Consider the following 27,859-nt stretch of genomic DNA (forward strand, 5'->3'; position numbering starts at 1 on the left):
ACTAGATTTCTTGGGGGTCTCATTAAGTTTATCGGCGGTTTCTAGAAAATTCTTGAAAAACCTTAAAAGTGTGGTTTTGAACTCTATATCCAGTAGTTTGCTTTCCTCCATTTATGTCTTTTGCGTCCTGTTTCTTTGTCTCCGCATTTTTTATGCTTCGCTGTGTCGATAGAGTGGCTTTCTGTGCTAAGTGTCCTATAGGGCCCAGTGGCTCAGCCTCCCTAATTACCTGAGGTAGACACTCTTGGTGCACCCCCTTGTGGGCTTTGTGCACAGTCTTGTTGTAGTTAAGCCTTGATTGTAGTAGGTATCACTGGGAGGAATTGACCTCCAGGCCAGTTGGCTATGAGAATCAGCTGTGTCTACAGTGGGAGAACTTCTGTACTGAAGACACCCTTCTGGGGCAAGACTTGCTTCAGTGGGGCTTTGGTGCTCCCTGAGTCTGCCCCCTGAGTGTGTCCCTTATGGATCTGAGGAGTTGTAATTGGATGGTCCCACTCTGACCACTGGGAACACTGGCTCTTGGATCTAAGGAGGTGCTAATTTAGCCTCTTCCTGAGGCTACCCAGCAGGAGCCCAGCTGTAAAGCAATGCAAGTTGCTGTGGGGCCTTGGGCCAGCTGCAGTTTGTTAAGTAATTTTCAGATTACAAAGGGCTGTGCCTTTCATATGCAAAAGCCTCCATACACGGCTTGGGCGGGGCGGGGTCCCAGGAGATCAACAGTACGGGCGGAGAAAACAGTATGGCTGCTCTCAGTCCTGCCCTCAGAGGCCCCGGTCAATCGCTGCAAGCACCTCTGAGAGAAAGCTGCCCTCGAGTTCCGACTGATGCCAGACAGTCCCGTTTCTCCTGTATGAGTCTGGGTCCCCAGAGACTTGCCTGGAACTGGAGCTCAGAGCTTGAGACTCACTCCCGATTGAAAAAGACAATCGTGTCCTCAGCCTCCAGCCCTCTCCTCATGCACCTCCGCACCTTTGTATTTTACTTCCGCACCGCACCTCCTCTGAGTCTCGGTATGCTTTTCTCTTTCCTTCTAGTTGTAGAATTTTCACTCATCCAGCCTTCCTGTGGTTCTGGATGATGTCCGTTCTGTCTTTTAGTTGTATTTTTGAAGTGGTTGTGTGAGGCAGCAATCTCCGGTGTTTACCTATGCCGCCATCTTGGTTTTCCTCCCTTCTTGAACTTTTAAGGTAGATTGATCCACTTCAGTTTGTTTAATTAGTTCTTTCTTTTTATTGTCTTTTCAATTTGGATTGAGTATTTTATATGATTCCATTTTATCTTCATTATTATTTTATTTGTTATACCTCTACCTAAATTTTGCTAATGATTGCTGTAGGGTTTTCCAGACCCATCTTTAGCTTATCACATTCTACCTTCAAATATAACATTTTTTGTATATTGGACTGACTTTATAAATTTTACTAGAGGCCCGGTGCATGAAATTTGTGCAAGGGGCTCGGCCCTCGCAGCCCGAGCTGCCTCGGCTGGCTCTCGCAGCTCCGGCTTCGTCCTGAAGGTCGCCTGGATGGTTGTCTGGATAGTCGTTCTGCTGTTTGGTTGTTCTGCTGTTCGGTTGTTCTGCTGTTCGGTCTAATTAGCATAGTAGCTCTTTATTATATAGGATAATTTTAATTCCTCTGACCCATCCTTTGTGCTACAATAACATCCATTTTACTTGTACATTTTGTAAACCCCATAATAAATTATGTTAACAGTTATCTTTTAAAGGCATAAATAAGAAAAAGTGTTTTTTTAAATTTGCCTCCCTTTTTACAATTTCTGGAACTCTTCATTTTTTTATTTTATTTTTTTGTAGATACAAGTTTCCACTTGGTATCATACTTCTGCCTAAAGAACTTCCTTATAAAATTGCCAGCCAACTGGCAATTAATTATTTCAGCTTTTGTGTGTCTGGAAGTCTTTGTTTTGCTTTAATTTTGGGGAAGTATTTTCACTGGGTATAAAATTGACAGTTTTAAAAATTTAGTATTTTAAAAATGTCATTATGTCTTCTTCTATCTTGCATAGTTTTTGAGACATTTGGTATAATCCTTTATTTTTCTGTATATAATCTTTTTTACTCTTGCTGCCTTCAATGTACTCTTTTCAGTTTGATTTTCAGCATTTTGATTAATGAACATAAGTGTGTGGATTTTTTATTCTGCTTGGTGTTCTCTGAAATTCTTTTCATCTGTGATTTGATGTCGTGTGTTATTTTTGGAAGATTCTTGACTGTTAACTTCAAATTTTTTTGCCTCATTGCTTTCTTTTCTCTCTTTCTGGGACTCAGATTACTTATATTGTTCCATAGTCTTGGATGATGATAATGATGATGATGTTGTGTGTGTTTGTCAGTTTATATGATTTCTATTGATTGATCCTCAAGATATCTGAGCCTCTCCATAGTTGTGTCCAGTCTACTGATGAGTCCATCTGGGGAATTCTTTATCTTTGATCATGTGTTCTATCTTTCATTCACATTTGACTCTTTTCTTATAGTTTCCACAACTCTGTTGAAATTCCCCATCTCTTTATGCAAGTTACCACTTTTTTCTACTTGGTATTCTGTATAATAAAAGGCTAATATGCAAATTGTCCCCTCTGCTGGGAGTTCAACCAGGGGATGGGGCTGGCTGGCCAACCGCCCTTGGCCCCTCTCCCTGGCTGGTTGGACCCTACCTGTGCACAAATTTGTGCACCAAGCCTCTAGTTTTAACATATTAGTTATAGTTATTTTAAAGTTCTTATCTGATAGTTCTAACACCTGAGTCATCTCTCAATTGGATTTTGTTTCTTATCTCTTGACAATGGTTTTTTCCCCCCATGCTTTTCTATCTCTTGAAATTTTTGATTGAGTGCCAGATAGATGTGTAGGAGACTGAGATAAATAGTATTATAAATACTATTTATAAATGGACAAGCATCTTTCATCCCAGGTCATTTTTGTGGGGAGTTGAATCAATCAATACTTGCACTGGATATGGGTTTTGTTGTTTATATCTTTGTTCTCAGTATACTGCAGACTTTACATTTCTCCAGCAGTAGGCTCCTATTACTTTGGGCCAGGAATGGAGGGCTTAGGTGCTTGTAGGCTTTTCTCAGTTTTCCTGCTTTCTTTTTAGATTTTAGTTGTCTCTGTCCATCTTGCTACAGGTAGGGATGAGAGACATGCTTCTGCCTCTTCTCTATCAGATTGTTTCTGCTTATTACTCACTGGTAGGGTTGGGGGTTTTACCTGATGTTTTAATTCAGCTTCAGTCTTACTCAGGCCCTTGGACTTGGGAGTGTGGCTTTTTTAGTGTTTCTTTCCTTCAGCCAGACTAGCCTTACATCTGTAATTGCTTTTGGGATAATTTTCTGCCCCTCCCTCAGCTAAGGTATTTCTGCACTGTCCCAGAGGTAAAAGGATTTTGCTTCTACTCCTCTCCCATCAGCAGTAGATCTTTGCCTATCCTGGGAAGGGGTTTCCTATCCCTCCCTACAGGCAGAGGTTTTTTTCCCCCCATTCTTCCTTAGAAGCAGTCTTTGCCAGAGTCTTATGAGTGAGAGAGTTTGCTGCCCCTACCTTAAGTTTTTTGCTTTGTAATACCTATAGAAGGTGGCGGGGCTTTGTCTCCTACTTTGTGCTTGTCAGTTGCCTCTTTGCTGCCTATGCAATAAAGGAGACTTTCTTTGGTCTCTTTTCCTAACCACCCCCCTACTCTCAAGTCTTTCTTGTGAGCATATGGTGACGGTGCATGGAGAAGAGCTTGAAAGTGAGTGGGAGCTTCTCTTGTGTCTGGGAACCTTGTTGCCAGGGGTGGGGAACCTCCGGCCCACGGGCCTTATATAAGGCCTGCGAAGTCATTTGGTCTGGACCTGCCAAGGCAACCACAGGCAGGATTCAAAATTCAGTAAGTCTAGGAGCTTTTTTTCATAGCAACATAAATTTATATTAAATGAATTATATTAAGCGAATGATGCTATAAATATTCAAATGGCCCTTGGCAGAAAAAAGGTTCCCCAGCCCTGCTTTAAACTGACAGATTAGCCCATGCTCTGCCTTTCAAATTTTAGCTAATTTCTTAGATGGTGGTCACTTCTTTCTCCCAGGCTCTGCCAAAAGGTGAGACAGTTTGTCCCCTTTCTCACTGAATGGGCTTATCCCTCTCAGGAATTTCATTTTTTGGGCTGCCTTGCAACCTCAGCTTTCTAAGGCTGTTCAGATAGGTGTGATTTGGGGAGGGAGTGGACTAACCCCTTGTTTTCTCATTGTTTGGGAGAGATCATCATTCTTGGTAGGTATCTACTTCCCAAGCAGAAGGGGACTCCCATTCATAAGTTTTGAATTGATGTTTTGGTAATAAGATAGGTTTGGAGAATTTCATTAAGAAGAAACGGCCTTTGGATATTTTCTTTAAAAATTGTGACATAGTCCTACTTATTAGTGAAAGATTTCTAATTTCACAGATTTTTTTCCAAGTGCATTTTCCTGCCATCTTAGGTGGTTATTTTTTTGTTTGTTTGTTTTTGTATTGATTTTAGAGAGGAAGGGAGAGGGAGGGAGAGATAGAAACACCAATGATGAGATAGAATCATTGATTGGCTGGTTGAGTCCGCAACCCGGGCTTGTGTCCTTGACCAGAATCGAACCTGAGACCTTTCAGTCCGCAGGCTGACGCTCTATTCACTGAGCCAAACCAGCTAGGGCTAAGGTGGTTATTTTTTTCCTGTGACATTGAGAAACCTAGATGTTCTTGCTAGCCCTTTGTAGTTAGTGTCTTCTTTCTGTTTTTCTTTCTTATAGATTGCAGTGAGAACCTGATTGGTGCCTGTATGCTCTTATAATGGAGCAGTGGAATTATTTGTTTTGAATTTTTAACTCATTAAAAAGTGGTAATACATGTGCTTTATAGATCATTTGAACTGCAGAAAATAGGAAAATAATCATCACGTATAATTCTATGTAAAAAAGCTATTAACATTTTGCATTTTGACTTGTTTCCAAGAATGAATGAATTAATCACAATTAAAGTCATAATATGTATATAATTTTATAATTAGCATTTAATACTTAATATTAATCATAGGCATCTCCCTGCATCATTAAAAGTTCTTAATAAACATTTAAAATGGGACATATAGTCCATTATTTGGAATTTTGTAACATTCACCAGAAACTTTCAATAACTGCTTTCCTTTGTAGCATTCATAATTTGAAAATCAAAAAGGTTTAAATTTGAAGCTCATTTAAAAAGCTTACTCTATTTGTAATTGTATCCCAGTGCACAGAGGTACTTAGATTTCTGACTTTGTTTTTTAAAGGTGGATTTTACTTTTTGGATTCCAGTGACTGTAAGGTTTTTCTTCTTTAATTTTAGAATTCCATACGACATAATCTGTCTCTGAACAAGTGTTTCCTTAAAGTGCCTCGATCCAAGGATGACCCTGGAAAGGTAGGATTTGTTTTCTTAAAATAATTGGATTCTTCATTATATCTATTGTCATGTTTGTACCTAAGATATATCTGTTAAATAAAGAAAAATAATTGGAATGAGAGCATTCTGATTCATTGATCAGGACTATTTGTGAAAATAGCAAGTCCTCCTTCAGCCCACTCCCACCTACCCCGCCCCTATCCCACCCACCGTATCCCCATTTTAGTTGGTATGCTTCAAGGACCAGTGGCAGGGAGAACTTTCCTTTTAAACAGTGGGAAACTAGCTAGTATAGAGCTGGTCCTCTGTTATAGTTTGCTGTTTCTAATCTAGTTTTTGTTTGGTTATTTTCTTAAGTGTAAGTATTAAATTTGGTTTTTGAACTGCTTGTTAGGAACAACACTTTATTAAGTATTACATACAAGAGGTGGATTTGTATGTAATTGAGAACTGGAAGTAATTTTTACCCTGAAATAAAATTGTTTTTCTGTTATTTCCTTCTTTTCTTAGTTGCTGTTTTTTCCCCTTCATTCCATTTATCTCCTGCCACCATTACATTTTTAGTATTTTATCTACAGAGACTTGTTTGTTTGTTTTTTCAATAGCCTTGTCAACTGCAGTGTGGTCTGAACTTGGTACTAGTTGCTTGATTTCTAAGCTCAGAGTATTTGCTTGGACCATATTTGGTTGTCATGATAAATTATTAGATTAGGACTTTGAGACAGTGTATCTGTTAGCAAGCATGCATTCTTGTTTGGATGTTTGCACTTCTTGTCTTCTTTAAGCTAAGTGTCTCGGGAAAAAATTTTCCAAAATGAAAGCCTGGTCATATTATCACCCTGCTTAAAAGTACTCCCCAGTGTTCTGTAGATATTTCTTTTATAAAATATCCTTTACTATATTTTTCTTGATCTGCCTTTCTAGCTATGCTTCACCCCATTCAAGACCCACGGTAAGGAATTACTTGGTTTCCCAAACATGCTTTTCAAATGGTCTTCCTTTTATAAAAAATATTTTTATTGATTTCAGAGAGGAAGGGAGTGGGAGATATAGATAGAAACATCAGTGATGAGAGAGAATCATTGATTGGCTGCCTCCTGCACGCCCCCTACTGGGGATCGAGCCCGCAACCTGAGCATGTGCCCTTGACTGGAATCGAATCCAGGACTCTCCAGTCCACAGGCTGACGCTCTATCCACTGAGCCAAACTAGCTAGGGCCATCAGATGGTCTTCTCTTAATGCGTAAAGTCCCTTTTCTCTACTTGTCTGGCCTACTCCTTGTCTTTTAAGATTGAGCTTCAACATTACTTCTCTGAGGCTAACACCCGCCCCACCCCCACACACCAAATGAATTTGTTGTTCCCTCTTTTGAGCTCCTGTTACTTTGTCATCATTGTAGCAGCTCCTAACTGGTTTTTCTACCCATGGACTTACTTATTTCTGATTTATAGCAACTTTCACATAGTAGCCAGTGATCTTTAAAAAAAAAAAATGTTAACCTAATCATATGTACTCTTTGTTTAAAATCTTAATTGGTTATCTACTGTCCTTAGGTTAAAGTCTAAATTATGAGGGTAGGGATCATATATATATAAAAAAGCCTAAGATGCTAATTGTCCCTGTGACTGTTTGACCGTTCGAGCAGCTGCTATGACGCGCACTGACCACCAGGGGGCAGACACTCCAACCGGTAGGTTAGCTTCCTGCTGGGGTCCGGCTGATTGGGACTGGGTGAGACGGGCTGGACATGCCCTGGAGCCCTCTCGCGGTCCCTCCCCGGCCCTGATTGTGCGCCGTTGGGGTCCCTCGTCCTGGCCTGTGCCCTCTCGCAATCTGGGACCCCTTGGGGGTGTTGGAGAGCCGGTTTCAGCCTGATCCCCACAGGCAAGGTCAAGGGACCCCACTGGTGCACAAATCTGTGCACCAGACCTCTCAGGTATGTATATAGTTTACTTGTTAGCCCCGGTTACTTGTGCAGTGGCTGGTGGCACTGAAGAGAATGAATATATTGTATCCTTTGCTAGATGGCTAATTTCTTAAGGTTAGAGATGGAGAGTTATTAATTTCTATTGAAAGCAGGCACTCTTAAAAAACTAATGTTTTATAGCACCTACTATGATTTGCCCATTAAGTTGGTTCTTAATAAGATTGAATAGGTTATTATAATAGTTTTCTTATTTGACCTAGTTTATTATTTGCCTGTGTTCATAACTCTCTAGGGTTGAGACTAGGAATTGGTAAAATTTTTCTTTCCTTTAAAGCAGGCTTATTATAAAAAAGGAATTATAAATTTTTATATTTACTTCATTGCAATTTTCTATGGACAGTGAGTATATATGAATCTAACAGAAAGGGTTCTTAAGAGTTTAGGAATTACCTATTTTATTAGAGTTCTATAAAGCAACTAATTAGATTCTGTAAACATGTGGCTTAGATTTAATTTTTAAAAGAGGTTTAAGTCATTTAAAAAACCCACACATGAAAACTATATTATGTACTAAATTTATTTATTTATTTTTTAAATTTTTTTTATTGATTTTTTTTTTTTTTGAGAGGAAGGGAGGGGGAGAGGGAGAAACATCAATGTGAGCAAAACATCGATGGGCTGCCTCCTGCACACCCCCTACTGGGGATTGAGCCAGCACCTTAGGCATATGCCCTGACTGGTAGTTGAACCTGCAACGTTTTGGTGTAAGGTACAACGCCTCACCAACTGAGCCACTCCAGCCAGGGCTATTGATTGTTGACAGTATTACAGATGTCCCCCATTTCCTGCTTCTTTATCCCCTTCCACCAGCCCCCGCCCCGCCCCAGGCCTTCTCCACGCTATTGTCTGTGTCCATGGGTTATGCATATATGCATGTATGTTCTTTGGTTAACTCTTTTCATCTCCTCCATTATGTACTAAATTTCAACCAATTGGAGATCTGTGTTTTTTTTTAAAAGAACCTGCTGTCAGGTTTTCTTTTGTGCAGAACTTAAAAGCTTTTCTCCACCTTAGTCAACTAATACCATGGGGTTAAGGGAGATGTAGAAAGACATATATTACTCTTTACAACTATTCTTTTTGAATCAAGATTGTCTTACTGATGTGCAACCAAAACAAAATACGGAAGTAAATTGAATCCTGAGAGGTAAATAAAAGCTTTCGATTTTTACCATTAGTCTCTAATATTAAACTTGTTTTTATCAAAACACATTATTGTTCTTATTGGTTTTGGTCATAATTGTAAATATCGTAAAGTACATTTAAACTAAAAGAGTCATTTTAATTTTCACTCTCAAGGTGAGATTTAAATATCCATTGTCCTTACTGATTTTGGTCAGAAATAAATGTTGTAATCTGATCTTATAAGATACATTCATTTTAATTTTTGATATAAAAATAAAATTTTATTTTAAAAAAGTTCCATTGCTTAAAAAAAGTTTTGAAAACCTCAGATCTAGCCCATTTTAAATAAGAGGAAACTAAAGCAAATAAATTAGGAATGACTTACCCAGGTTCAGTGTAGAAATAGAACCCAAGTGTATTGGCCAGACTTACTTGCAAGTCACAGAAGCCCATTACAGACCAACTTAAGAGAGAAAATATCTGCAGTAAGAACTGGAGCCTGGTTCTTAAATTTTCTCACCAGGCATGTCTCTTTACATCCCTTAGCTTTTCTGGTGGCTGCATTTCAGCCCATTTAGTAGCAGAGATGACCATCAGCAGCTTCTGGCTTATATTCTGCACCTGGAGTATAGCAAATGTCTTAGAATGAATGCTGAACAAGCAGAATACATTTGGTTTCTTGATTCCTAGACTAGTGCTTTTTCCACTGTGCCAATCTTCCTTGAGAGGGAGGCCAAAATGTTAGTTAAGTTTGGGTACTTATGAATTGTTTTTTCTTTTTGTATTACAGTGTTTCCTGGCATTTGAGGAGCTTTTCCAAAACCACCCTCACCACAGTGGGAGAAAACCATTGAGCCAAGGTGGGGTGGGAGTAGTTTTGATCTTTGGGTATGGGGTGGACTTTGACCCCTTAGGATTTTGCTAGCTGCTACTATGACCCAGATGGGTCCAAGAGAGAGAGGTAGAAGTAGCTTATACAGCATCTTCTTTCTCATCTTTTTATGGTATAGCTTCCTGTTCCAAGTATTACCAGAGAGGTATGAAGGCCAGCCTAAGCTTAAAGAATATTGTTGAATTACAGATATTTTTATATGGCCATTTATTTTTGATTCAATCCTTCATTTCCTAGAAGCTGTTGTCATAAAAGTTCTGCAATCCATTTTCCTCTGTTCCCTGAAACTAATTACAAACAGCCACATTATTGTTTTCTTTAAAAAGAAACACAAACAAAATGAAATTATATTTTGCATTGATAATTGCTGCTTTTTGGAGGACAGATTTCTATTTTCTCTTTCCTTGATTCCAACCCTGTTTCTTCATACTGCAGTCTATCCATTTCTTTATTCCTGTCTTTTGTCTCCTCTTTTCTCATTAGTTTTACTTTCTGTATTTTTGTCTTTTTTTTTTTAACAGTCTTTATGCAACTCACATGTCTGTTACTTTAACCTTAAAGAAAGGTAAATATTTTGCTCATTTTACTGAAAAACAAATACTATCAGCTAAATTTAGTTTAAAAATATAGAGCTCTCTTTCTTTGCTTTCCATTGAATCTTTTCTCAATCTTGTTCTCTCTTACCTCATAAAAATGATACTCTGACTTTAAAGGAAATAAAGGGTTGTAGGAAATGGTTTCAACAATTAATTAGCAGCAATGGGCTGTAATAAAATTGATAACTAAGAAGTTTAGGACACTGAAGGCAACTGCTTGTCCTGAGAGAGATAACTATAGTGAATTCATAGTAAAAAGCTTTTTCCCCCTGTTTTTAGGGGGTGGGGTGGATAAAATTTTTTTGCCTGGGGTTGGGAAGGTTGTAAAACTTAGTGGCTGTGAAGTTTGGGGTCTCTTGGTTTGTGAGGAAACAACAAAGTCACTGCTAGAGAATTAACTGTTGGAAGTTCTGAGATAGTGATTTTTTTTTCTATTCCTCTCCTATCTCATAGTATAAGGGACCATAATTGACTGATCTCTTTTTCGAAGTGTATTTTTTTTTGTCAAGTTAGTATTGCATTGTATTTATTTGTAAATTGACTATTATTTGTTGGTATCCTGTTTTGGTCACTTTATTTGTGAAAAGATATAGAAAAATTGGAAAGGTTTGAGGGAACATAATATATAACATTAAGTGATGAGCAGTTTTGCAGGAATAATAGGTATGTACCCTGAAGGAGGAAGATAAATGTGTAATTTTAATACTAGTCAAATTAAGAGCATGATTTTTGTGAGAAGTTGGCCTCTTATCTGTGTCTTTGTATAAAACCAAACATTAAGTAGAATTTAAAGATAAGCAAGAGTTTGGTTGGACAGAAATAAGGACATCATATTTATTGGAGTGACGAAAAACATTGGTGGGGATCCCAAGGGAGGCGTTAATTTGCAATTTCTGAAACACTTCAAGGATAGTTGAAATTACTAACATTTATGGTTTTTAACTTATGGTAGGTAAGAACCCCAATTGAAGGCTGGGAAGAAGACATACTCAAGTTTAGCTGAGGGACCAGTGAGAACAAAGTTGAGATAGAATTGGGAATTAAGGGAATTGAGATAAATACTAACATGAGATCTAAGAGTGAAGAAAGGATTGGTGCCAGTGAATGCATATTAAGGCAAAGGTCGATTATGAATGTGAGACAGTCCATTAGACAAACCAAGGTTAGAAAGCCGAGAATAAGAAGAAGCATTCAGAGAGGGTTTGAAAGATTGTGGGTCTGATGCAAAGAGAACACTGAAGAAACAGAAAGAAGTGCCAACCTAGAACCCTGATGGTATACACTGTTAGGCAAACCAGTTTAGTTATAGCTGCCTTTTATTCCCATGTGCAGATTCTCTGTTCTCTTCCTAATGAAGAGAGATAACATTCTGTGATCGGCCATTTTTTTTCTTTTCCAGATCTAAACTTTTAAAAAATGTTTTGCCCCAAAGTTAATTTTTAAAAAAAAGTATATATGGTAAAATTCACTCTTTGGTGTATAATTCTAGTAGTTTTAACAATCCATGCAATGTAACCAACCATGATCAGAATTTAGAACAGTATTGTCCTTTGGTAGATAGCCCCTTTCCCCACCCCCGGGCCCTGGCAACTATAATTTTGCCTTTTTCAGAGTTCATATAAATGGGACTCAGACAGTGGGTGGCCTCTTGAGTCTGGCTGCTTTTACTTAGCATAATGCATTTGAGATTCAGCCATATTTTGAGTATCAGTAGCCATTATATTTCATGTATTCCATTATATTGGTATACCACAGTAATGACCATTTGAAGAACATGGGGGTTGTTGTCAGTCATAAGTTCATTTGACTATCAAGTCCTTTTCTTCTAAGCTTAGACTCAGTAATTAACTTGACATATAGTGAGATACAAGACAGTGTTGAATTAGCCTAAACTAATAACATAATGGTCATACTAAATTGCTTTGTGAGTTATACTAAATATAGGTGAACTCTTAGAAATCAGTTGTGATATAGTAAAACATTATTTATTTCTAATTTAAAAATAATAATTTTGGAAAGGATCCTGTTAAGGCATTGATGATTTAAAAACAAGATAAAGGTCTGGCCGGTGTGGCTCAGTGGTTCAGCGTCGACCCATGAACCAAGAGGTCAGTGGATTGATTCCCTTTCAGGGCACATGCTCTGGTTGTGGGCTCAATCCCCAGTAGAGGGCGTGCAGGAGGCAGCCAATTGATGTTTCTCTCTCATCTGATGTTTCTCTCTATCCCTTCCTCTCTCTCTGAAATCAATAAAAATATATTTAAAAAAATAAAAACAAGATATGGCCAACTATTGCTTATTAGAACATACTATTTTTAACATTTAGAGGAACCATTTACTATACTATAATTAATGTGTTAATTACATGTTTTTAATCCATTGATTAAGAGTAAATTTCCTAATGATCTCTCCTGAGCACACTTAGCTTAATTTGATAATCAATATATTTAGAAGTAATAAAAACTAAGAATGTTCTGGGGACCTGAACTGGCATTGGAATAGCTTTTGTCCATGCATTCATTGTATTAGCCAGCCAAACTGCTTGGCTTTTAAGTACTTTATATTTTACTGTTCGAAGACTATTTTTGTGGTATGAATAGAGTGACTATTTAACTTTCTGTTTAAACTACAAACTTCTGGGAATAAAAAGGGTTGTTATCCTTAATTATGCTTAGGCAACAGTTATAAACCAAGACTGAAACTGGGAAATATGTTCACTCTATCTATGGTGCATGCAAATGCTGTGCCTTGGACCTATGGGCATTTACTAGGAGCAGCATCCTAACATGGTGGAGGGTAAAAAAAACCCCAAAACTTAAAAACTGGATTGCCAAATCTAAACTGGGAAAGTAAAAATAACAACAACATTGAGACATGATATGAAACCAAAGAAGTCAGGGACAAAAGGGACCAAACACTATGTTTGAGGCTTCTGAAGTGGTGTGCATTGAGAGCTAAGGAAGAGCAGAGAATAGTCTGTGATGATTCACTTTACCACTGAGCAGTAGGTTAGTTAAAACATAAAATTTATAGATTTAGCCATTTGGAATGAAAGGCTATTTATGATAGGGACTGCTTCCCATAGCAATATGAAGTTAGTATTAGCTTCTTGGGTTTACTTGTATTTAATCAGATAATAGCATTTTTACTAGGCTATTTTTAATCTGGGGACTGTTAAAAGTCACATTAGTGTGTGATAGAGCAGAATATTTTGTGTTGACAAAACTATCAGAAATAAATTATTGGAATAATTAAAATGTACTTTATTTGAAGTGAAAATATTTTATAATTTAAGAATGCTGCCTAGTTTTTAATTGGGTGCCATGTTTTTCTCCTCTAGAATTAATCTTTGCTTTAGGATATCTTGAAGATTGCTGTTGATTCATATTTTGAATATGTGTTCAAAGCTATACAATTCTAGTTGTGATTTTTCTTTGGGATTTTACAAATCAAAACATTGTAGTCTTTTTCTTTTTTTTTTTTTTTTGTAGTCTTTTTCTTTAGGAGGACATTAACTTGTTGTACCAGAATTGTTGATATGAATTAATAATAATGTTTACATTATATATTGCTTTATAGATTAGATATTTTACATGCATTGTTTCAAACCTTCAAACAGTTATATAGACAGGCCCCAGCTTTAGATAGTGATATTTATTTAAGTTCTTAGATTTATCCATAGGTTAGTTCACATAAACCTCACATTATTGAACTCTTCACCTAAGTGGGAATCATTTGATATATGCTCTATTTATGTCTGGCTTGCTTCACTCAGTATAATGTCTGTGTTGCTATTAGATATGTTAGTTTGTTTCTTATTATTACTAAATATGTATATACCACAATCTTTTTAAAAAAGATAAGTTTTTATTGATTTTTTTTTAGGGAGAGAGGAAAGGAGAGGGATAGATAGAATCATCGAAGAGAGAGAAATATCAATCAGCTGCCTTTTGCACACCTCCTACAGGGTTTGAGCCCACACCCAGACATGTACCCTGACCGGGAATTGAACTCATGACCGCTTGGTTCATGGGTCGACATTCAACCACTGAGCCACACCGGCCAGGCTATAGCACAATCTTTTTTATCTGTTTATCTGTAGGTGGACATTAGGATTATTTTCAGTTTTGGGCTATTATAAACAAGTTACTAGGAAATTTTTGTACAAGTTTTCTATGGGCATGTGTTTTCATTTCTCTTGAGTAATAGAACAATTGCTTTTGTAGATGGAAGATTATAAGTAATTGCCAAACCTTTTCCCAATGTGGTTGTGTATCTTACATTCCCATTAGCAATGTGTGAAAGTTCCAGTTGCTCCACATCCCGACCAACAGTTGGTATTACCTGTCTTTTTCAGTTAAGTCATTTTAGTGGGTATGAAGTGGTATTTTGTTATGGTTTTATTGTGAATTTTCCTGATGATCATTGATGTTGAGCATTTTTCTTGGGCTTATTGGTCATTTGTATATCTTCTCTTCTGAAGGTTCTTTTGAAGTCTTTGCTATTCTTTTTAAAATTTGGTTGTCATCAGTACTGAGTTCTAAGAGGTTTTAAAAAATCTATTCTGGATATGTCCTTTCTTGGATTTATATTGTGTAAATATTTTTCAGACTTTTTTGTTTTCATAATAGTGTCTTAAAAAGAGTAGACATTTTGAATTTTGAAAATATTAATTTAGTGATTAGTGACTTGTGTCCTGTCTGGGAAATCAACCAAAGTCATAAAGATTTTCTCCTTTGTTCTCTTTTGTAGGGTTTTATACTTTTATTTTACATTTACGGTAGGTCTGTGATCCATTTCAGATTAATATTAATGGTAGTATGTTTAATCTTCCTGTTGAATTGTACTTTAATCTTTATAAAATATTCTTAGTTACTTAAAATATTCTGTCTTGAAGCTTTCTTTGTCTGATATTAACCCTTTGCACTCCGCTGTCCCCTCTCAGGGGACATCGGAATTCTAGCATATCACTCGGATGTCCCCTCTCAGGGGACATTGCAGTTTATTAGTGATTACGGGGAATTGAGTTATTTCAACGCAACTTTTTGAGACATGCATGTTTCCCTGAAGTTTTATCTTGAAATGGCACAAGAAATTAAATCAAAATATCGTAAAATTACTAAGATATATACAAGAAATGTCAGCAGGTTTTGTGTCGGATTAAACAATAAACTACATATTCCCGATGTGGGACAAAGAAAACGGGACTGCATTGTGTGTTCTAACAGGAAAACACCTGGTGGCAGGCGTCAAACCACTTATTACTGTCAAACATGCACTAATCAGCCTGCAATGCATATTGGGGAGTGTTACAAAACTTATCATACTGTACAAAATTATAAACAATAAAATATTGTTTTTTTTGCAAATATACATTCCTCGATGTCACCCAATTCATATAAGTCCAATATCATTATAATACGTTACTTGGTTCCAAAATTATACTAAATAATACGAGGGTCTGTAAATGCACGTTTCCGCCGCAAAGTAGCGTCAAGTAGCTGGTAGCCAATGTCCAGAATGGTTCGGAGTGCAAAGGGTTAATATAGCCACTACACCTTTCTTAGCAACTTCATGACATTTTTTCTAGTATTTTTCTTTTAGTCTATAAATGTCTTTGTATTTAAAGTGTGTCTCTTATAAACAGCATGTAGCCATTGGTTCTTGCTTTTTAAATTCAGTCTAATAATCTACAATCTAATAATCTAATTGGAGTGCTTAATCTATATTTATTATGATATTAGTATGATTGCTATTTTAATTTTTTGTTCCTGTGTGGCTTCATTTTTGCACTCTTTGGGATTGATCAAATAGTATATAGATAGTCTTCTATTTTATTTCATCTAGTCACTTCTTAGCTATGTTCCCTTATTAATTTTTAAGTAGTCATTGTAGAGCTTAATAGTACTAACAAGTTAGTAGCTTAACTACTAACTTATCAAAGTCTATTTAGAGGTAATGTTATACCACCTTTCACTTCATACCACTTACTAGTTTCTTCTTCCCATCTACTTCCTGAAATATCCTTAGAACAGTATAATTCCATTTATCTACCCATCCCTTTCTTTGTGCTGTTGTCACTTGTACTTTTACTTACACCATAAATCCCACCTTAGGATTTATTTTGTTTGCTTTAAACAGTTCATAGTGTTTTAAGGAAATTATGTTGAAGAAAATATTTTTCTAATTATTTACCTTCCCTGATGTCCTTTTCTGTAAATCCAGGTTTCATTCTGATATCTTTCCCCTTTAGCCTTACTGTATCCTTTGGCATTTCTTGTAGTACAGGTCTTGAGGCAACATATTGTGTAGACTTTTGTTTATCTGGAAAGGTCTTTATTTTATCCTCACAATCCATTTTTTGGATATGGAATCTTTAAGAGTTTGCACGGTTTTCTCCACCTCTCAGAACTTTGAAGATTTTTCCTTGGCCTCCACTATTTCTGTTAAAAAGTCACCTGTCATATTTTTATTCCCCTGTATGCAAAGTGCCCTCTCCAGACTCAATCCCTTCTTTGGCAACTATCAAGAATTTTCTCTTTAAATTTAGATTTAAACAGTTTGACGTACCTCTAATTTTCTTGTATATTTTCTGTTTGGGACTTCTTTTAGGATCAGTAACAAGAAGTTTCATCCGAATCTGGGATATTTTTGGTCATTATTATTTTTTAAGAACTATGGTCCCATTTTTTCTTCTTTCCTTTTAGTATCCAATTAATATATGATAGACTCTTTGACCTTGTTTCACAGGTCATTGAGGCTTTCTTTACTAATTTCCCCCCTTTTTCTTTTGTTCCTGAAATTGAATAATTTTTACTGATCTATCTTAAAGGTCTCTGGCTCTTTGACTGTCCTACTTGTTGTTAAGCACATCTGGTGAACTTTTTTCCAATCATTGAATGATTTAAGTCTAGAATTTCCATTTCATCTTTTTTGTGTATGTTCAGAGATAATTGGTGAGATGTGTTCAACCAGTTGCTTTGATGCTGGAACATTGGGGTGTCTGTTATCCCCAGCTAGCTCCTGGATATAAGGTATGAAACAGTGAGCCACTGATTCACTGTGGGGTTTTATAATAAGAAGATACTATCCTGATCTGTTATCATTGATGTTTTGAGATCCTGAGTTTTTATGTGAAAAGAAAGTAATTACAAGAAATGAGATTTAAAAAAAATTATTTAATGATAAATAACTTGGATTATTTTGTCACCTCCAACTGGTCTCCTTTCTTTAATCTCTGCTTGTCTTTGCTCCATTTTCTACATTGTTGCCTGGTATACAGGTAAAAACACCATTTTCAACTTCAGCCCTCAGCTTCTTACCTCTAAACTTTATATTCAAGCTATATTGCACTATTTATCTTGCATTTATGATGCAGTTTTATATTTTCATGTTTTTGCCCATATTCTTCATTGTATCTAAAATAGTCTTTCTTTCCATCTTAGTCTGCTAATGCTCCTGAATGATATACTGCCTGTATTTTTATCTTTTAAAATATATTTTTAATTAATTTTAGAGAGAGGAAGAGAGAGAGAGAGAAAGAGAAACATCGATGAGAGAGAAACATCAATCTGCTGCCTTCTGCACGCCCCCTACTGGGCATTGAGCCCTGACCTGGAATGCAACCATTGACCTCTTGGTTCATGGGTTTGATGCTCAACTACTGCGCCACACAGCCAGGCTCATGCACAATCTTTTTTATATTTATCTGTTGGTGGACATTTGGATTATTTTTAGTTTTGGGCTATTATGAGCAAGCTACTAGGAAATTCTTATACAATCACTGAGCCACACCAGCTGAGCTGTACTACCTGTATTTTGATCTATTCCACTCATTCCTGAGTTTTTTCTTGACAAGGATTGGGTCTTTGACATGTTCATAATATCTCATATAAGTAGTAGATGCTTAATGTTTATTACAAGAATGATGTTTCCTAGTTAACTAAGAAGTAGTTGTTCTTTTCTTAAAGAAACATTTCTAATTGTACATTAATCCTCTTGCTGTTTTAAATTAAGACTGGTCTTAGGTGTTCTAGAAATTGTCATTTGGCTTCTTTTTACTCAGACCTTTTCTTTTGATCAGGAAGGCAGGGATCAAGAATTTAACATTAACTCACATATTTTGAATCTGAGAGTATCTTTGGAATTCTTATTCTTCAAGTAGGTGAATTGCTTGACTTTTTGTGACATTAATGACTATTGAGAACTTTTATAAAAAACTGATATGGTCCAAAGTAAAGCCAGGAAACAACCAGAAATCAAGAGACCTGAGTTCTTTCTGGACAATACCCACTGATTTTGCTTTGTGACAAGTGACTTTTAACTGTGGTGGGCCTACTACTGCATTAGGTTAGAGCTTCTTGATTCATGTATTTTCTTAAGAGAGTATTGTTATTGAGATAAAATTTACATACCATAACATTTACCATTTAAAAGTATATAATTCAGTATATTTTCAGAGTTGTGCGGTCATAACCAGTATCTAATTCCAGGACATTTTCACTTTATCACTCCAGAAAGAACTCTGTACTTAACAGTCACCCTCCACCCCTCAAGCTTCTGGCAACTACTAATTTATTTTTTCCATCTCTATGGACTGCCTATTTTGGGTATTTTTTATATAAATGAAATCGTAATGATATATGGTCTTTTGTGTCTGGCTTCTTTCATTTAATATAAAGTTTTCAGAGTCATCTGTGTTATAGCCTGTAGGAGTACGACTGAATGAAATGGCCATTGTATGAATATATAACAATTAATCTGTTCATCAGTTGATGGGCCATTTGTGTTGTTTTCACTTTGGGCTATTATGAAAAATGCTACTATGATCATTTGTGTATATAAGTTTTGTGTGGACATAATTTCTCTTGGATATGTTTTCATTTCTCTAAGAGTGGAATTGCTGGGTCATATGTTTAATCTTTTAAGGAACTGCCAAACTGTTTTCCAAAGTGGCAGCACCATTTTACATTCTCACAATTATGAGGCTTCCAGTATTTCACATTCTTGTCAACACTTTTTATTTTGTCTTTTTCATTATAGCTGTCCTAGTGGGTAGGAAGTGGTATCTCATTGTATTACAATTTTGATTTGCTTTGCCCTGATGTGCTTACTGGCCATTCACAGATCTCCTTTGGAAAAATGTCTATTCATATCCTTTGTCCATTTTTTAATCAGGTTGTCTTTTTATTAGGGAGTTGTACACCTATTCCTTATCACATCTATGACTTGAAAATTTTTCTCCCATTGTGTGAGTTTTATTTTCACTTTCTTGAGAGTGTCTATTGACAAAGTTTTTTAAGTGTTGATGCATTTATCAATTTTCTTTTGGTTGCTTGTGTTTTTGGTGTCATATCTAAGAACCATTGCCTAACCCAAGGTCATAAAGATTTACACGTATTTTTCTTCTAAGAGTTTTAGTCCTTACATTTAGGACTTTGATCCATTTTCAGTTAATTTTAATGTGTGGTATGAGGGGGCTCAATTTCATTCTTTGGCATGTGGATATCCAGCTTTCCCAGTACCATTTACTCAAAGAACTGTTCTTTTCTCATTTGTATTATCTTGGTAGCCTGTGGAAAATCAATTGACCCAAAATATACAGGTTTCTTTTTATACTCTTACTTAAAATTACTGTTACTTTGTAGTATGTTTTAAAATCAGGATATGTGAATCTTCCAAGTTTGTTCTTTTTCAAGATTGTTTTGACTATTCTAGGTCGAATACATGTGTATTTTAGGATCAGTTTGCCATTCCTACAAATAAGCTGACTGGGATTTGATAGGAATTATATTGAATCTATAGATCAATTTGGGGCATACTGCCATCTTAATATTAAATTTTCTAAGCCATGAACCACAGGATGTCTTTCTGTCCTTTATTCCTTTTAACTTAAGGAGTAAAATGTGGGGTTTATATATATATATATATATATATAAAAAAGTAGAGCTATAGTATCTATAGGCCCCAGAGCTCTGGATGTTATGAATATTTTAATATTTTAAATTATTTTGATAACTTTAGTGCATCTTCAAATATGACATTCATTAGAATTAAGTTTAGCAAACATTTATTGTTACAACTTTATATTAGGTACTAAGCTTGGTCGTAGAGATACAAGGATAAATAAGATATCACTGACATTAAAACTTCTGGTCTAGTGAGGAAGTCTATTTATAAACAAATTTTCATATGATATACTAGGTTCAGAGATCAAGATTTCTTAAAAGTTGTTGGCACACTCTTCATTATGTAAAGCTTGTACATAAAAATGATTATAAATAGTGTATTAGCACAACTTCTTTCACTGCTGCTTAGTTGTGATAGCTTGTAAAGAAGTTAAAAAATAAGGGCTATAAAGGCTCTTAAGATTTGAAATTTGGGTTGTTTGGTATCAATAATACATTTTTAATGAATTTTCAGGATTTATGAATTAATTATAAGAAAACTTAGAATCAGTATGCCACCTAATTGAAGGAAATAACATTTAAGTAAAGCAAAAAAGGAATTTTTAAATTCTCTTTAGGTCCTTTTTTTTTTTTAACCTAGTCAGATAAACAGTTTTCTTTTTTTTAAATTATTTTTTTAAATCTTTATTGTTCAGATTATTACAGTTGTTCCTCTTTTTTCCCCCCACAGCTCCCCTCCACCCAGTTCCCACCCCACCCTCTGTCCTTACTCCCCAACCCTCGCACTGTCCTCATCCATAGGTATACGATTTTTATCCAGTCTCGTCCTGCACCCACCACTGCCTTTCCCCCCGAGAATTGTCAGTCCACTCCCTTTCTATGCCCCTGATTCTATTATATTCACCAGTTTACTCTGTTCGTCAGATTTTTTATTCACTTGATTTTTAGATTCACTTGTTGATAGATATGTATCTGTTGTTCATAATTTTTATCTTTACCTTTTTCTTCTTCTTCCTCTTCTTAAAGGATACCTTTCAGCATTTCATATAATACTGGTTTGGTGGTGATGAACTCCTTTAGCTTTTTCTTATCAGTGAAGCTCTTTATCTGACCTTCAATTCTGAATGATAGCTTTGCTGGATAAAGTAATCTTGGTTATAGGTTCTTGCTATTTATCACTTTGAATATTTCTTGCCACTCCCTTCTGGCCTGCATAGTTTCTGTTGAGAAATCAGCTGACAGTCGTATGGGTACTCCCTTGTAGGTAACTGACTTTTTTTCTCTTGCTGCTTTTAAGATTCTCTTTGTCTTTTGCTCTTGGCATTTTAATTATGATGTGTCTTGGTGTGTTCCTCTTTGGATTCCTTTTGTTTGGGGTTCTCTGCGCTTCCTGGACTTGTAAGTCTATTTCTTTCACCAGGTAGGGGAAGTTTTCTGTCATTATTTCTTCAAATAGGTTTTCAATATCTTGCTCTCTCTCTTCTTCTGGCACCCCCATAATTAGGATGTTGGTACGCTTGAAGTTGTCCCAGAGCTCCTTACACTATCTTCATATTTTTGGATTCTTTTTACTTTTTGCTTTTCCGGTTGTGTGTTTTTTACTTCTTCGTATTTCAAATCTTTGACTTGATTCTTGCGATCCTCTAGTCTGCTGTTGGATCTCTGTATATTATTCTTTATTTCAGTCAGTGTATGCTTAATTTCTAGTTGGTCCTTTTTCATATCCTCAAGGGTCTCACTAAATTTATCGGCGATTTCTAGAAAATTCTTGAAAAACCTTAAAAGTGTGGTTTTGAACTCTATATTCAGTAGTTTGCTTTCCTCCATTTCTGTCATTTGTGATCTGTTTCTTTGTCTCCGCATTTTGGCTGCTTTCCTGTGTTGATAGAGTGGCTTTCTGTGCTAGGTGTCCTATAGGGCCCAGTGGCTCAGCATCCCCAATTACCTGAGGGAGACGCTCTTGGTGCACCCCTTTGTGGGCTGTGTGCACAGTCTTGTTGTAGTTAAGCCTTGATTGTTGTAGGTATCACTGGGAGGAATTGACCTCCAGGCCAATTGGCTGTGGAATCAGCCGTGTTTATGGTGGGAGAACTTCTGTGCTGGAGACACCCTTATGGGGCAAAACTTGTTTCAGTGGGGCTTTGGTGTTCACTGAGTCTGCCCCCTGAGTGTGCCCCTTATGGATCTGAGGAGTTGTAATCTGGATGGTCCCACTCTGACCACTGGGTACACAGGCTCTTGGATCTCTAAGGAGGTGCTAATTTAGCCTCTGCCTGAGGCTACCCAGCAGGAGCTATGGAGAGATCTGCAGATTCCTCTTCCTTGTTTGGGGTTTGGAGGTGCCCAGATGAGGCCCAGCTGTGAAGCAATGCAAGCTGCTGTGGGGCCTTGGGCCTTCTTTTGGATGTTCTGGGTCTCTCTGACCCAACTGCAGTCGGTTAGGTAATTTTAGATTGCAAAGGGCCAGGCCATTCATATGCAAAAGCCTCTGTGCACAGCTTGGGTGGGGCAAGGTCTTAGGGAATCATCAGGGCAGAGCAAACAGCTATGGCTGCTCCTCAGCCCTGCCCTAAGAGGCCCGGGGTCTCAGTGTCCCCTGGTAGCCACTGCAAGCACCTCTGAGAGAAAGCCGCCCTCGAGTTCTGCCCACTGCCAGACAGTCCAGTTTCTCCCCGTATGAGTCTGGGTCCCCAGAGACTTGCCCGGAACTGGAGTTCAGAGCAGTCGGGAGCCTGTGTCTCCCTCCCGATTGAAAAAGACAACCGTGTCCTCAGTTGCCAGCCCTTTCCGCGTTCGCCTCCGTACCTCTGCACTTTACTTCCGCACCTCCTCTGAGTCTCAGTGTGCTTTTCGCTTTCCTTCTAGTTGTAGAATTTCCACTCAGCCAGCCTTCCTGTGGTTCTGGTTGATGTCCATTTTGTCTTTTAGTTGTATTTTTGAAGTGGTTGTGCGAGGAAGCAATTTCAGGTGTTTACCGATGCCGCCATCTTGGTTTCTCTCTCCTTCTCTCCTAAACAGTTTTCTTAATGTCTTATTCTCTCTCATATGTCTATGACTTTAGCACCAGAATCTCTACACTTGTTTATGCCATGACTCCATTTGGCACTTCTGTTGAATCCAGTGAAACTCCTCAGAATAATACTATTTTTTTAAAGGTGTAAACCAGAATATACAGGATTAAAAGGAGAAGCAGCTACATTAAAATTATTATGAAAATACTAATAACAAGTTTGTGATACAGTAATCTGTGCTTCCTTGGTAACATTAAATTATAAAATTGAACAAAATTTAATATGGTAACATTAAGTAAAAGTAAAAATAAATAATGAGTAGTAAAGCGACATTTTGAGATAAAATGTGATAGGAAACAAACTTTTTTAGGTATTGCTAAACTGTGGTTTGTTCCTACATTCATAATGGAAAGAAATGCATTTTCTTATTACCCAAGTTAATGGAGCCCCTGAATCCTGTCCACAGACTTCCTGGGAGTCCATGAATATTAACCAGTTAACTGCCACACGTCCAAAACGAAAACTATTCCCACATGCCACGATATTTTGAATTTAAAAAATCAATTTGCAATGAATGTTACAAAAATAAATATATTACTCACAATTCGGGTGTTCTTGAATATTTTCCGTTGAAAATTCTCACGAAAAATGATTTTAAAGTTGATCTGTAGACTTTTATGGCAGGCAAATGGTTAAAAATGCTTATTGAGTACGAGCTATTTTCTCCTGCCTAAAATTGTTTTTATTCCCCTCTGTTTTCTATCATATCTGAGCGTGATCATCCTTGAAGATTCAGCTCACTTATCTTAGCACTTTATGGTGATAACTTACTTTCCTGTTATGTGTTAGTCACTATTCTAGACATTTGAAATGCATCAGCAAACAGAACAGGAAAAAAATTCATGCCTTCAAAGACTTACAGCCTTATGGGAGGATGTCAGTAGACAAAATAAATACATAAATTATGTAGAATGTGAGACAATTATAAACACTATATAAAAGTTAGGGTAGATAAAGTAGATTGAGGTGTGGATTGCAATTTTCAGAAGAATAAGTAAGGTACATTCTTTGAGAAAGTGAAATTTGAACGAAGACATGAAAATGGTGAGACTTAACTATGCAGATATCTTTTCTGTCTCTTTCACCACATTTCAGATTGAGCATTGTGACTAGCACATACATGAACTGTCATTAAGAGAAAGGTTGTTACCTTTCTGGTATCTGCCCAAAGTTTGAGAAGTTTAGCCAGTTTGGATGATTAAGCATGTGTCATTTCCCCAGGTTGGGTTCGATGATTAGGTTATATTCTGATATAGCTTGTTCTTACATTTTATTTTTGATAATAAGTTTCTCTAAAAATATTTTAGCTGTTGTTATTTTATTTTTATTTGCCTTTTCTTGTGCAGAGTAGAAATTTAGCAAATGTTAAATGAAAGAATAAATCTTTAGAATTATCCAAATTATTTATCTTTTTGTAGACACAACTCTCTTCAATAATTAAATAAAAGTTGTTATATTTAAAAATTTCAGATTTGCCAAATATTTGTATGCTTGCTCTTTGATAGAAATTGTAAGAGGTGAAAAAGAATAAGATTAATACAAAACAATATGTGTCAAACTTTGGAGGGAATATTTCATATGTATTATATTTAATCCTCACTGTACCATCAGGGTCCAATTTAGTTTTTGAGTATCAATTTTAACAGTTCTCATTTGTAAAGGTGATTATTTTGTGACTTACATTCTTTCTTAGATTTTTTTCCAAAGAGCAAATAGAAAATTTAATATTAAAAAAAACTAGAATAAAACTTATTGTATCTTGCAATTACCATATGTGATTCATTTATAAATCTAACATGCAATATGGTATTTTAGTGATCTTATTTTTCCTAATCTTGAAATGATTTCATTATGTTAAGAATTATTTCATGAATACCTATCAGTTTTTCCCTATCATGCCCAAATACTAAAATAACAAGAATACAAAAGAATGATGGAATGATGTAGTAATGAAATCACCACTATTGTTCTTCAGTTTTCTTTTTTTAAAAAAATATATTTTATTGACTTTTTTACAGAGAGGAAAGGAGAGAGAGAGAAACATCGATGAGAGAGAAACATCGATCAGCTGCCTCCTGCACACCCCCTACTGTGGATATGCCCGCAACCAAGGTACATGCCTTTGACCGGAATCGAACCTGGGACCCTTCAGTCCGCAGGCCGACGCTCTATCCACCAAGCCAAACCGGTTAGGGCTGTTCTTCAGTTTTTTTATTGTGTTGTCCAAAGTATGACATCTTAAGTTTTTTTTGTTTGTTTGTTTTTTCCCTGCTCATAATGATAAATGAAAAATTGAGCCCTCGCTGATGTGGCTTAGTAGTGTCTCGGGTTTGATTCCTGGTCAAGGGTATGTACGTGGGTTGCAGGTTCGATCCTTGGCCCCAGTCAAGGAAGCAACTAGTCATGCCTCTCTCACATCAATGTTGCACTCTCTTTAAAAAAAAAAAATAATCAGTGGGAAAAATAATCCTTGGGTGAGGATTTAAAAAGAAAATTGACAGGATAATGGTTTACTATTTTCAGTAGAATCAGAAGGTGAACATAGAGACAGCAACACTCTAGACTCTAATTATGATGGTTAAATTGAGTTGATTATATCCTAGATTAATTTTTCTAAACCAAAGAAATACTGAGTTGATATATTTCTAAGGACAAAAAAAAAAAAAAAAGAGTGCTGTTCTCATCCAGCAGTCATTCAGCAAGGTTTTCATAATGCAGTATTATAGAATTATGAAGTCCCATGAAAGTATCTTTATACATAAAATTCTATTAAACTTGAATGTCATATGCTGTTGTAATTATCATGTGTTCAATTAAGAATTAGCATATATTTTTAAATGTTTTCAGTTGATAATCTCTTTTTATTTGGCTATGGCAGAAGTTCTGGAACTTGGCTTCTTAAGTTATAAATGAACTTTTTTTCCCATATGAACTTTACTTTTCTCAGTTCCAAATTAGTGTTTCTCTTAATGCTACTTTAAAAATCCTATATAATAAAGAGGTAATATGGAAATTGTCATGCCCTCACACAAGATGGCCGCCCCCATGTGGTCAAAAGATGGCCGGCAGGGGAGGGCAGTTGTGGGCGATCAGGCCAGCAGGGGAGGGAGGTGGGGGGCGACCAGGCCTGCAGGGGAGGGCAGTTGCGGGGGTACCAGGCCTGCAGGGGAGGAAGGGCAGTTAGGGGCGACCAAGCCGGCAGGGGAGGGCAGTTGGGGGTGATCGGGCCGGCAGGGGGTCAGTTGGGGGTGACCGGGCCGGCAGGGGAGCAGTTAGGCGTCGATCAGGCTGGCATGGGAGTGCTTAGGGGGTGATCAGGCTGGCAGGCAGAAGTGGTTAGGGGCAATCAGGCAGGCAGGCAGGCGAACGGTTGAGAGCCAGCAGTTCCGGATTGTGAGAGAGATGTTCAACTGCTGGTTTAGGCCCGATCCCACACATAGGGATCGGGCCTAAACTGGCAATCGGACATCCCCTGAGGGGTCCCAGATTGGAGAGGGCGCGGGCTGGGCTGAGGGACACACACACACCCCCCTCCCCCCCCCCCAGTGCACAAATTTCGTGCACTGGGCCTCTAGGATATATATTGATTTCAGAGAGGAAGGGAGAGGGAGGGAGGGAGGGAGGGAGGGAGAGAGAGAGAGAGAGAGAGAGAGAGAGAGAGAGAGAGAGAAAAGAAACATCAATGATAAGAGAGAATCATTGATCAGCTGCCTTCTGCATGCCTCACACTGGGGATCAGGTTCGAGCCCGCAACCCAGGCATGTGCCCTGACTAGGAATTGAACTGTGACCTCCTGGTTCATAGGTCTGTGCTTAACCACTGAGCCTTGTTGGCTGGGCTCTCATGTTACTTTTGTTGTATTTGCAAAATGTTTGCTTTTGGAGCATAGGATTATAACAATCCATTTTAATGTTATAGAGTTGCTGGGATATATTGTTAATATAATTTATTTCTTTACCTTTAGGGGTCCTATTGGGCAATAGACACCAATCCGAAGGAAGATGCGCTGCCTACTCGGCCAAAGAAGAGAGCACGATCTGTAGAACGGGTATAAGCTCTTTATTTAGTTTGTGTCATTATGTCAGAAATATAGATTTTCAAGGTTCATTTTCAATACAGCAAATATAACTGTAATGAAGATAATACTTAATCTGTATAGCATTTTGTATTTTTTCAAATCACTTTCAAATTCATTGTTTTATTTGATCTTAACTCAGGTGAGATGGGCAGTTTAGGAATTAAGTAAAAGGTGTGTTGGTTGTTTTTGTAATTAGGACACAACTGTTATCTGAGACTCAAATCCAGGTTTCTTGAGTTTTAATTTTAGACTCTTTCCTCTGGCATGTGCAACATTGAGGGTTGGTTTTAGTTAACAAAACTATTTTTCGCTGCATACAGTCTAATTAAGTTGAATTTTCCTGATTATCTTTCAAATGCTTTTTCCTTCTTCCAACTATGTAATAATTATTTTATACACAAAATCTGTTAAGTGTATGTGTTATTTGTAAGATAATTCTTACTTGTAAATTCATGCTTAAAAATTAATTTGCAAGATTAATTTTATCTCCAAGATTTGGAGAAAAAGGAGCTCTAGTTGGTATTCTAAGTTGTTTATTGTAACATATTTTTAGTAAACACTTAGACTGTCACCAGACATTAACTTTACCTTTCAGCTTTCTCACTGTACATTTTCTAGCATTTCAGCTCTTTCTCTCTCTCTCACATACACATATACATACATATTTTACCCTACTGTTCTTCAAGACCCATTGCAAATGTTAAGTACATTATGAAACTTTTCCTCATTTACTCATTCACATTCTTGTAGAATTTTTCCAATGTTCTTTTATAGGATTTCT

At 36.9% G+C, this 27,859-nt stretch overlaps 1 protein-coding gene across 4 annotated transcripts in view; it reads left to right on the forward strand.

Moving 5' to 3' along the window:
• Window positions 1–27,859, forward strand: part of FOXJ3 (forkhead box J3) — a 127,522-nt gene that overhangs the window by 61,057 nt on the left and 38,606 nt on the right. For all 4 annotated transcript variants that reach the window (XM_006087237.3, XM_014454499.2, XM_023752696.1 and 1 more), the window contains 2 exons: window positions 5,364–5,438; window positions 26,965–27,048. In XM_006087237.3, the coding sequence (XP_006087299.1) occupies window positions 5,364–5,438; window positions 26,965–27,048 (159 nt within the window). The remainder of the gene's footprint in view (window positions 1–5,363; window positions 5,439–26,964; window positions 27,049–27,859) is intronic.

Source organism: Myotis lucifugus, unplaced genomic scaffold (genome assembly GCF_000147115.1).
Source record: "Myotis lucifugus unplaced genomic scaffold, Myoluc2.0 scaffold_37, whole genome shotgun sequence".
Classification (NCBI taxonomy): Eukaryota; Metazoa; Chordata; class Mammalia; order Chiroptera; family Vespertilionidae; genus Myotis; species Myotis lucifugus.